The sequence below is a fragment of the Hypanus sabinus genome, chromosome 18 (genome assembly GCF_030144855.1).
Source record: "Hypanus sabinus isolate sHypSab1 chromosome 18, sHypSab1.hap1, whole genome shotgun sequence".
NCBI classification, from domain to species: domain Eukaryota; kingdom Metazoa; phylum Chordata; class Chondrichthyes; order Myliobatiformes; family Dasyatidae; genus Hypanus; species Hypanus sabinus.
The window spans coordinates 36,299,097-36,311,829 of record NC_082723.1 but is presented as its reverse complement, the minus strand read 5'-3'; the positions used below and the strand labels follow the sequence as shown (position 1 = coordinate 36,311,829).

The following is a 12,733-nucleotide window of genomic DNA, read 5'->3' as shown; positions in this document are numbered from 1 at the left end:
TTAAGTTCATTCAGTGCTGCAGGCAAGGAATCGAAAGCAGGTTGAGAATCGCTGGTATATGTGATGAGGTTTGTTGTTTTGCAGCAGCAGTACATTACAATACATTATAATAAAAGCTATAAATTACAATAAGACATACTATTTCATATATATGAAATAAGTTCTAGACATTTGTCATAGTCCTGGAAAACTGCCGCATAGAAACAGGCCCTTCAGCCCATTTAGTCTGTGGTGAGCCATTAATCCGTCTAGTCCCATCGACCTGCCCCTGGACCATAGCCTTCGCTACCCCTTCCATCCATGTACCTATCCTAATTTCTCTTAAATATTGAAATTGAAATCGCATCCACCACTTGTTCCACACTCTTGCCACCCTCTGAGTGGAAAAAGTTCCCCCTCATGTTCGCTTTAAGCACTCGATCTTTCACCCTTAACCCACGATCTCTCGCTGTCGTCTCACCGAACCTCAGTGGAAAAATCCTGCTTGCATTTACCCTATCTGTACCCCTCAAAAGTTTGTGTGCCTCTATCAAATCTCCCCTCAATCTTCTATGTTCTAGGGAATAATGCCCTAACCTATTCAACCTCTCCCAATAACTCAGGTCCTCAAGTTCTGGCAACATCCTTGTCAATTTTCTCTGCACTCTTTCAATGTTACTTACATCTTTCCTGTAGGTGGGTGACCCAAACTGCACACAATGCTCCAAATTAGGCCTCACCAATGTGTTATACAACTTCATTTCAACATAACATCTCAACTTCTGTACTCGGAACCTGGATTTATGAAAGCCAATGTACCAAAAGCTTTCTTTACAACCCTGGCCACCTGTAGTGTCATTTTAAAGGGATTATGGATCTGTAATCCCTGATTCCTCTGTTCTATCATGCTCCTCTGTGCCCTACTGTTCATCATGCTAATCCTACCTGGTTTGTCTTCCTGAAGTGGAACACCTCACACTTCTCTGCTTTATAATTCCATCTGCCATTTTCAGCCTATCTTTGCAGCTGGTCCAAATCCCTCTGCGAGCCATGATAGCCTTCCTCACTGTCCACTGCACCCCCAACCTTGGTGTCATACCCACATCTGCTGATCCAGTTTACCACATTATCATCCAGATCACTGATATAGATGACAAATAACATGGGACCAATCCTTGTGGCACACCACAGGTCGCAGGCCTCTAGTCAGAGAGGTCACCATCTACTACCACTCTCTGGCATCTCCCATGAATACATTGTCTAACCTAATGTACTATCTTATCTTGAATGCCAAACAATTAAACCTTCCAAATGAGACCTTGTCAAAGGCCTTTCTAATATCCACTAACTTGCCTTCATCAACTTTCCTGGTAACTTACTTGAAAAACCCTATAAAATTGGTTAGACATGACCTACCATGTTGACTACCCCTAATCAGTCCCTGTCTTTCCAAATACTTCTATATCTGATTTCTTTCAAAATCCTCCCACTTACCAAGCACACTCTTGCCTGTCCCAACCCACACTTGCCAGATCCTTTCTGACACCATCAAAACTGGCCTTTCTTCAATTTTGAATCTCAACCCAAGGACCAGATTTATCTTTTTCCATAACTATCTTGCAACTAATGGCATTGTGATCACTGAATACGAAGTGTTCCCCTACACAAACTTCTGCCACCTGCCCTGGTCTCATTCCAAATAGGATTGCACACTCTCTGGGCTGGGATTCTACGTACTGATTAAGGAAGTTTGACAGATTGTTTCCCATCCAGCCCGTTTGCAGTATGGGAGTCCCAGTCAATACGTGGAAAGTTAAAATTATCTTCTGTCGCAATCTTGTTTCTTGCAACAGTCTGTGATCTTTACAAATACATATGCTCCTCTAAATCTCATGGACTGTTGGGTGGAGTATAATATTACCTCTTATTCCTCAATTCTACCCATAAAGCCTCAATAGGCGAGCTCTCTGGTCTGTCCTTTCTGAGGACTGCCCTGACTATTTTCCTGACAAGTAATGCCACCCCTCCTCCTTTAATCACTCCCACTCTGTCACATCTAAAACAATTGAACCCCAGAACTTTGAGCTGCCAGTCTTATCCCACTTGCAACTAAACCTCACTAATGGCTACAATGTCATGATTCCTCATGCTGATCCATGCCTATGCTCATCTGCCTTTCCTATAATATTCCTTGCATTGAAATAAAGGCAGTTCAGGAGCATTTGTCCCTCCATTTTGATTCCTGACTTTGTATGTAGGCTTAGCAACATTTTTCTCCACATCTACTCCACTATCTGTTCTTGTATTTCAGTTCCCATCCCCCAGCAGCTGTAGTTTTAACCCCCAACAGTGCAGCACCAGCAAACCTTCCTGCTTGGATTTTAGTTCCCCTCCAGTTCAGGGGTCGAACGATTCAAAAATCTGAAGCCCTCTCTGCTGCACCAACTCCTTAGCCACGTGCCAAACTGTATGATCTTTCTATTGCTGGCCTCACTGGCACGTGGCATGGGTAGCAGTCATGAGATCATAACCTTGGAGGTCCTGTCCCTTATCTTAGCACCTAGCTCCCTGAACTCACCTTGCAGGACCTCATCACCCTATGCTACCCCTGAGATTGGTACTGACATGGACCACGACCTCTGGCTGCTCACACTCCCACTTAAGAATGCTGTGGAGTCAATCGAAGATGTTCTTGACCCTGGCACCCGGGACGGAACACACCATCCAAAATCTTCTCATCCCCAGAGCCTCCTTTCTGTTCCCCTTACCAACGAGTCCCCTATCAGTACAGCTTGCTTCTTCTCCCCACGTCCCTGCTGAGCCAGATTCAGAGACCTGCCCACCCCTCCCCAATGGTATCTAACGCCGTATGCCCATCATGAGGGGAATGGCCAAAAGGCAGCCTATCCCCTTCCCCCCTTCTGTGTCCCAGTTTCCCGTGTCCTGCACCTTGGGTGTAACTATCTCCTTGTACATCCTGTATACCCACCCCTCCCCCTCCCGAATGATCCGGAGTTCATCCAGTTCCAGATCCACATCCTTCACACAGTCTGTTAGAAGCTGCAGCTTCTGCAAGTGCAGGTCTCCCTGCCTTCCCACGTCCTCATGACGCGCATTCCACTATTCTGCCTAGCACCCCCATTTCTCTAGATGTGCAATAATAAGAAAGAAGGAATAAATAACCAAAAGAAATCTACCTACAGCCTATGGCTCACCTGGTCAAAGCCTCAACCTCCCACTCTAACACTGGCCCACTCATGCAATGTCCACTTTGCTTAAACCTAACTTCTTTTAACTGGCCTTTGCCAAATGCCTAACTATGCACAACCCAATGTCTCCTCAGGAACTGCAGTGCGCTAAATGTGTCTTCAACCTGAATCTGCTCTACAACATCCAGCCCTGGTTCTCAATAATTAATATTATAGTTTAAAGCACCAGTGATCAAGGAACTCAGCAAGAACTGTTCTCTAGGATTTAGACAATTGAAGTGATATACATAATGGTATTCCATCTGTTCAGCTGTACATTCCAAACCAGAAATGTGTCTTTCACCTTATTGGTTTGGATATCAAGAAAAACATTAATGGTCCTTGCTTAAAGCAGATTTAAGATTCTTGTATTTTCAAACCAAGTGCCTAATCTTTGCTTGATGCTCCCTCTACTAATTTGCCTTTGCCTAAGTGTGGCCCACATTTGGGTCCACATGTAAAGTGAGGAAGAGTCTTACATGGCTGTTGCACGTGGATATCACAAATGCCTGAAGGTATATCTGTAGGAGTCAGCAATGCTGTTTCAGCCTCACATCACGTGCAACGGCAGCTGGAGTACAATATGGAAAGATGGGCGGTTATCCACTTTGATACGAACTGTTGATATTCACAGGAAGCTGCCTCTCAATGAACATGCAGGTCCAGTAGATACGGTGCCTTGGAAAAGTGTTCAGCCCCCACAACTGTTTTCACATTTTACTGTCTGACTTCCTAAATTTGAAATATATTGAAGTGACTTTTTTGGAGCTAATCTACAAAACATCGTGCATCATGACAAATCAAAAGAAAAATTCCAAAACCTGTCAACAATTTACTAAAAATTAAAAAACAAAATTGTGAATCTGAAAAAGTATTCACCGTCTGACTAATTAATATGCTAACATTCCCCAGGTGCAATATACTGTATTACCTTAGGAACTCACCCAATTTGCTGATGTAAAAATTTGGAGGGTCATACAAATAAATACCCCCTTTCTCTGTATGGTAGATTTTCAACAGTACAAACCAAAATGAAGACAAAAGAGCATTCAAGACAATTCAGGGAAATTATGATAGAGAAGCACAAACCTGGGGACAGGCACTGAACATACCTCGGAGTTCAGAGAAATCCATTGTGAAAGAAAAATATGAAACCACAGCAACACTCCCGAGGTCAGGCTGTCCCTCTAAACTTGGTCACTGGAAAAGATTGGCGTTTGTAAGAGAGGTTACTGTGACACCAACAGTCACTCTCAGTGAGCAGCAGAAGTCAATGGCTGCAACTGGAGATGAAATTCGTTGCTTCCCAAGTCCTTGCACAACAAGGGTATTTATGGAAGAGTGGCTAGGAAGAAGCCCTGGCTTTTGAAAAAAAACATATCCTTGCCCATCAAGACTTTGCAAAGCGTCATTTAGAAGATACTGTAAAGATTCAAGATTCAAGTAAGTTTATTATCGAAGTATGTATAAATTATACAACCTTGAGATTTGTTTGCTCACAGGCAGCCACAAAGCAAGAAACCCAAAAGAACCCAGTCAAAGAAAAAGAATAAAAATAAAAATGCAAGACCAAAACTCGATGCACAAGAGAAAGGAAAAGAATACATAGCATACAAATAACTGAAGCGAACAACAGCATTCTAAACCAAAACTGAGTCCTCAGATCTGAACCCTGAAGCAGCCTGGAGTAGGCCCAAAGCCTCACTTATCAGTTCATCACATTAGCAGGGACAGTGCTTAGCAGCCAGAGCTGTCTTCACAGTCTCAGCGCAAAGATATGGAAGTAGGTCTTGTGGTCGGATGAGACTGAAGTGGAACATTTTGGCTTCAACACTAAGTGGTACACATGGTATAAACCTAATACTACACATCAGCCTGGTAACACCATCTGGCATCATGCTTTGGGGACTGGAAATCTGATGAGGATTGATTGGGAGATGAACGCTGCCTAATACAGAGAGATCCTGGATAAAAAAAAAACTGCTAGCCTCTGCTAGAAAGTTTAAATTGGGGAGGAAGTTCATTCTTCAACAGGACAACAAAACCAAAGCACACTGCCTGATCAATCATGGAATGGCTTCAAATGAAGAAATTTATGTCCTTGAGTGGCCCAGTCAGAATCCTGACCATAACTTGTTTGAACATTTCTGGCAAGACCTCAACATTGCTGATCACTGCTGCTCCTCAACTAACCTGACAAAGCTTGAGCAATTTTGTAAGGAGGAATGGGCAAATCTTGCTCCATCCTATTATGCTAAGCTAATAGAGACTTGTCTACTGGCTGCAACAGCTGCAAGAGGTGGTGCAACTAAATACTGAGCAAAGAGGGATAAATACTTTTAAACTGCTGGCATTTCAGTTTTTGAAATTTTAGTTTCTCATGCTTTACAATTTTCCCTGTTTTTTGGGCTCTACTATGAGAAAAAAGGAGCATGTGATTCAGAATTTTTTTAAAAACTGTTAAATTAATCAAAATCCCTGGTTGTAATACTCATCAGTGTGAACAAAGGGTTGGGGCTGAATACTTTTACAAGGCTCTGTTAGAAAAGTAACTAGTATTTGATCGGTGTTGCCAGAGGATTTAAGTACAATGATAAATATATTTTATCACCATTATATACGGTTTGGTGAAATTACAGCTGGGGTATTAAGTACAGAATCAGAAACCTTACTCAAAGGATGCATTTTTTTTTACAAAGTAAGTGCAGGAAAGATTCACAAGATTACTCCCCAGGTTGGCAGGTCTCTTATCGTCAGAGAATGAGTTGGTTAGGTCTCCACCAAGTTTGGAAGAATGAGTTGATCTCACTGAGATGTACACAATTCTGAGAGGTCTTGATAGTATAAATGTGGGGAACATGGTTCTACAGGGGGTTTCAAAGTAGAGATCACAGTCTCACAATAAGAGATGGGAGAAATGTTCTTTGCTCAGAGATGGTTGGAATTCTGCACATAAGTGTTAAGGTGATCCAGTTATCAATTACATTCAAAGCAGAAATCCGTAGGTTTCAGGAATATTAGAGGAATCAAGGGATGTGAAAATAGGTTGGGGAAAGATATTGATCGTTTTGAATTGGCAAGAAGTCGTGATTTACAAAGGGTATTCAGCCCACTGAGTCCACACCATCCATCATTTTCATTAAGCCTAAAATAATCTTGCTTTTTTATTTTGAAAATGATTTTACCCTCATATCCATTTCCCACCACTTGGCACGGCCCCATATGGCAGCCCTGTCCTTCAAGTGTCAGCCAACTTGGTCATCAAATGCACAGAGTATTGTCAGGAAGGGGGTACAGAAGCCCAAAGTCACACACTCGATGATTCAGGAACAGCTGCTTCCCCCTGCCATCCGATTCCTAAATGGATATTCAACCCATGAACACTACCTCACTTTTTATAATTTCTTCCTTTGTACTATTTTAAATTAAACTATTTAATATATATATTAACTTTAATTCATTTATTTTTTCTTTATTTATCATGTATTGCATTGTATTGCTAACACTAGGTAAACGGATTTCACAGCATATGTCGGTGATATTAAAATCTGAAAATAATCCCTGTGATAAGGGGAAAGAGTCAGGTGAAAGGATAAGATGTGCCCTTTCAGGGCAGGAAATCTATGTGCTCAGTGTAGTATGCCGTGTTCTGAGGGGTGCAGGGGACTCGCAGTCCCATAAACCCATGATCTTTGCTCTTGTGGGTAAGTTTGTGCTGTGGTTACCACTCAGAAATCTCCTCCCATCCTGGTTACCTTCAGTCATCTTTCTATTCAGTGCATGGAAACATCTGCGTCTATTAAAAATCACATTTTAATATTGTTCATGTTTTTGCCAAATGGAAATTTCAAATTGAGTGTCTTTAGTTACTGACCTCATCAACAGCCTTTCATCTTAAATCAGTGAATGAGTCTGACTCATTAGAGGTTTTTGCCAGAGAATTTGGGCTATGGGACAGTTTAGCTAGCCATCAGGCTGGAAGATTATTTAGAAAAATGCGTGTACAGAGGCCACGGGGGAGGTGGGGTTGCTGCAACAAAGGATTCTTCTTTGGAAAACCAATGCATTTTCAAAGAATAGTTTATAACAACTGTACTATGGGTTACTGCTGTGACTTTTTATGGCTGCCGAGTGTAATTTCAGTGCCTTGCTGAGACCTTAAGAGGTTAATAGCTCTGCAGGAGATCATGAGGTCAGTTGGAGATTCAAGTCAAGTCAAGTCATCGCTTTTATTGTCATTTCGACCATAGCTGCTGGTACAGTACATAGTAAATAGACAATAGTTGCAGGAGTAGGCCATTCAGCCCTTCTAGCCAGCACTGCCATTCACTGTGATCATGGCTGACCATACACAATCAGTACCCTGTTCCTGCCTTCTCCCCATATCCCTTGACTCCGCTATCTATAAGACCTCTATCTAACTCTCTCTTGAATGCATCCAGAGACTTGGCCTCCACTGCCTTCTGGGGCAGAGCATTCCACATATCCACCACTCTCTGGGTGAAAGAGTTTTTCCGCATCTCTCTTCTAAATGACTTACCCCTTATTCTTAAACTGTGGCCTCTAGTTCTGGACTCACCCATCAGCGGGAACATGCTTCCTGCCTCCAGCGTGTCCAATCCCTTAATAATCTTATATGTTTCAATCGGATCCCCTCACATCCTTCTAAATTCCAGTGTATACAAGCCCAGTCGCTCCAATCTTTCAACATATGACAGTCCCGCCATTCTGGGAATTAACCTTGTGAACCTATGCTGTACTCCCTCAATAGCAAGAATGTCCTTCCTCAAATTTGGAGACCAAAATTCCACACAATACTCCAGGTGGGGTCTCACCAGGGCTGCAGAAGGACCTCTTTACTCCTATACTCTTGTTATAAAGGCCAGCATGCCATTAGCTTTCTTCACTGCCTGCTGTACCTGCATGCTTTCTTTCATTGACTGATGTACAAGAACACCTAGATCTCGTTGTACTTCCCCTTTTACTAACTTGACTCCATTTAGATAGTAATCTGCCTTCCTGTTCTTGCCACCAAAGTGGATAACCTCACATTTATCTACATTAAACTGCATCTGCCATACATTCGCCCATTCACCCAACCTGTCCAAGTCACCCTGCATTCTCATAACATCCTCCTGACATTTCACACTGCCACACAGCTTTGTGTCATTGGCAGATTTGCTAATGTTACTTTTAATCCCTTCATCTGAATCATTAATGCATATTGTAAACAGCTATGGTCCCAGCAACAAACCTTGTGGTACCCCACTGGTCACAGCCTGCCATTCCGAAAGGGACCCATTAGTCACTACTCTTTGTTTCCTGTCAGTCAGCCAATTTTCAATCCATGTCAGTACTCTGCCCCCAATACCATGTGCCCTAATTTTGCCCACTAATCTCCTGTGTGGGACTTTATCAAAAGCTTTCTGGAAGTCCAGGTACACTACATCCACTGACTCTCCCTTGTCCATTTTCATAGTTACATCCTCAAAAAACTCCAGAAGATTAGTCAAGCATGATTTTCCCTTCGTAAATCTATGCTGACTCGGACTGATCCTTCTACTGCTATCTACTATCTACTGCTATCTACTGCTAATGTGTCATAATTTCCTCTTTTATAATTGACTCCAGCATCTTTCCCACCACTGACGTCAGGCTAACTGGTCTATAATTCCCTGTTTTCTCTCTCCCTCCTTTCTTGAAAAGTGGGACAACATTAGCCACCCTCCAATCCGCAGGAACTGATCCTGAATCTATAGAACATTGGAAAATGATTACCAATGCATCCACGATTTCTAGAGCCACCTCCTTAAGTACCCTGGGATGCAGACCATCAGGTCCCGGGGACTTATCAGCCTTCAGACTCAACAGTCTATCCAACACCGTTTCTTGCCTAATATAAATTTCCTTCAGTTCATCCTTTACCCTAGTTCCTTTGTCCTCTATTACATCTGGGAGATTGTTTGTGTCTTCCCTAGTGAAGACAGATCCAAAGTACTTGTTCAACTCATCTGCCATTTCCTTGTTCCCCATAATAAATTCACCCATCTTTGTCTTCAATGGCCCAATTTTGATCTTAACTATTTTTTTTCTTTTCACATACCTAAAGAAGCTTTTACTATCCTCCTTTATATTCTTGGCTAGTTTACCTTTGTACCTCATTTTTTCTTGGCGTATTGCCTGTTTCGTTATCTTCTGTTGCTCTTTAAAGGCTTCCCTCGTCAGCCACGCCCCCCCCCCCCCCTTACTCCCCTTAGGATCTTTCTTCCTCTTTGGAATGAACCGATCCTGCACCTTCTGCATTATTCCCAGAAATACCTGCCATTGTTGTTCCACTGTCTTCCCTGCTAGGGTATTGTTCCATTGAACTTTGGCCAGCTCCTCCCTCATAGCTCCATAGTTCCCTTGTTCATTTTTGTTAAAAATGAGACAATGTTTTTCAGGACCATGGTGTTACACGACACAATACAAAAACTAGACTGAACTATGTAAAAAAAAAACAACATGGAGAAAGCTACACTAGTCTACAGACCTACACTGGACTGCATAAGGTGCACCAAAACAGTGCAGGCATTACAATAAATAATAAACGGGACGATAGGGCATTAAGGTGTCAGTCCAGGCTCTGGGCATTGAGGAGGGCATTGAGGGGGAAGAAACCGTTATGTAGTCTGGTCGTGAGAGCCCGAATGCTTCGTTGCCTTTTCCCAGATGGCAGGAGGGAGAAGAGATTGTATGAGGGTGCGGGGGGTCCTTCATAATGCTGTTTGCTTTGCGGATGCAGTGTGTAGTGTAAATGTCCTTGATGGCAGGAAGAAAGACCCCGATGATCTTCTCAGCTGACCTCACTATCTGCTGCAGGGTCTTGTGATCCGAGACGGTGCTGTTGTAGGGGAGGTCTTAGTGTCTGGAGTGAGTTATTCTTTTTCTTGCTGTAAGATCTAGTTGACCATAATTTACTTTGACCAATTCTGACACGTGCTCTGCAATGGGACTGCTGTTACCTTCATGTCTCCTGTTCCTCTTCCTGCTGAGCTGTATATCTGCTTCATTGTAGGTGTTTGCCAGTGCTTACACAATACCAATGGATCCTCCTGTGAACAGTGTGCAAGCGGCTACTATGGAAACCCCTTTCGGGGCAGGTACAATGACTGCAAACCTTGCCCTTGTCCCACTCATTCCAGCTGCGCTGTGATCGAAGAGACGAAGGAAGTGATCTGCACAAGCTGCCCTGATGGACAGACAGGTAAATAGTTGCCCCTCTGCTTGGCTCCAGCGGACTGCGTTATTCTGCACACATGCCCCACCCCGCTAATGTTCCAGTCGATACTCAGTAATGCAAAAATATCATGATTCTTGGAGTCCGCGTGTGCAGGAGTCACCCTGAGTAATGTCTCCCTGGTTGGACAGTGGAAAAGGAGTACTTGATGCCTGTACATTGTAGCTAAGACACAAGTTGCTGGAGGAACTCAGCAGGTCAGGCAGCATCTATGAACAGGGAAATGAACAGCCAACACTTCAGGGCCAGGGCTCTGTGACCCTTTGTCATTGCAGCTTTGCCAGGGAGAATGGGTAACCAGAACTCCAGTTCATGGGTATCCTTGTCCCCAGCATGGAAAGGTGTTAGGTTAACATCCTTCACGTTAGGACCTAACCTGGTTCCAACATATTGATACAGCTATAATGAAGGCAAGGCAGCAACTATACTTCATTAGGAGTTTAAAGAGATTTGGTATGTCAGCAAAAACACTCAGAAGCCTCTATAGATGTACTGTGGAGAGCATTCTGACAGGCTGCATCACTGTCTGGTATGGAGGGGCTACTGCACAGGACCAAAAGAAACTGCAGAAGGTTGTAAACCTAGTCAGCTCCATCTTGGGCACTAGCCTACAAAGTACCTAGGACATCTTTGAGGAGCAGTGTCTTGGAAAGGCAGTGTCCATTATTAAGGGACCTCCAGCACCCAGGGCATGCCCTTTTCTCACTGTTACCATCAGGTAGGAGGTACAGAAGCCTGAAGGCACAGACTCAGCGATTCAGGAACAGCTTCTTCCCCTCTGCCATCCGATTCCTAAATGGACATTGAACCCGTGAACACTGCCTCACTTTTTAAATATAATTTCTGTTTTTGCATAATTTTTAAACTATTCAATATACTGTATGTATACTGTAATTATTTATCGATTATTATTACTGTATATATTTTTCTTCTATATTATGTATTGCATTGAACTACTGCTGCTAAGTTAATAAATTTCACAACACATGCCAGTGATAATAAACCTGATTCTGATACTGGCATGGGGGCTTCCACAGTGAAATAATGTAATTGTTCAGAGTCATTGCCAAGCAGCTGAAGTGTAGCTCAGTCCCTATGGCTGTAGTGAAATAATACTTAAGTAGATGGGGAGCAATCAGAGTTGTGGGCAGCGGTGAAGGATTTATATCGAGCTGGCCGCTTGGAGGTTGTGCATTGAAAACTGTCCAATTTATTCAGTGTGACCCCTGTGGTCAGCTGTGAAATAAGCAAAGATGAGAAATGCTTCTGTTGACGCCTGAGCCCTACAGGTGTGGAATTCCACACACTAGTCTGGTCGGGGCTATTTGTGGTCCTGGTCTCAGGAATTGTATAGACGTTCTTCATTTTAGGCAGTCCCTTGGGTTATCGAAGATAACTTGCTTCATTTTCTCTTTTATTAGTTTAATGGCATTCTAATTTTAATCCCAGGGTTGTGAAATGAAGATTAAACTTTAATTCAAAGTTCAAAGTAAAACCTGTTATCAGAATACGTACATGCCACCATGTGTAACCCAGAGTTTCTTTTTCCTGCGGGCATACTCAGCTAATCTCTAGAACAGTAAACAGGATCAATGAACAGCAAGCTGTGCAAATGCAAATATAAGTAAAAAGCAATAAGTAATGAGTGCATAAAAAACAAGATAAAGAGCCCTTAAGGTGCATTCCTGGATACTCCTGAGATTAACCCAAGAAGTTGTAGTTGGAAGTAGCAGTAAAATTTCCTATTTCATAGAAAAGCTTGTTGGGAAATGGTTAAATTTAAGGATAGTTTAATTCTGTCTGTCCCATGGTGCTTTTGTTTTGCAACTGTTTTTTCTAACACTCTGTGCCTGTCTTCTCCCTCCCAACCGGCCACCCCACAGGGAACCGCTGTGAAATTTGTGATGATGGTTTCTTTGGTGATCCACTGGGGCAAAATGGATTTGTCCGCCCCTGTAGGCCGTGCTACTGTAACGGGAATACTGACCTCAACGCCGTGGGCAACTGTGACCATCTGACAGGAGATTGCCTGAAGTGCTTGTTCCACACAGTTGGCCATCACTGTGACAGGTGTGAGGATGGTTTCTATGGGAACGCTCTGTTCCCCAACTCATCCAACAAGTGCCAGCGTGAGTGGGAAGTTTATTCAAGGAAATAGAGAGTTGTGCAAGAACAGGAATGGGTCATAAAACTGAAAGGTGTTAGATGGGTCTTAAGGACGGTCATC

General features: G+C 43.0%; 1 protein-coding gene across 3 annotated transcripts in view; it reads left to right on the top strand.

Moving 5' to 3' along the window:
* Positions 1 to 12,733, top strand: part of LOC132407487 (laminin subunit gamma-3-like) — a 137,057-nt gene that overhangs the window by 96,921 nt on the left and 27,403 nt on the right. For all 3 annotated transcript variants that reach the window (XM_059994100.1, XM_059994101.1, XM_059994102.1), the window contains 2 exons: positions 10,285 to 10,473; positions 12,390 to 12,635. In XM_059994100.1, the coding sequence (XP_059850083.1) occupies positions 10,285 to 10,473; positions 12,390 to 12,635 (435 nt within the window). The remainder of the gene's footprint in view (positions 1 to 10,284; positions 10,474 to 12,389; positions 12,636 to 12,733) is intronic.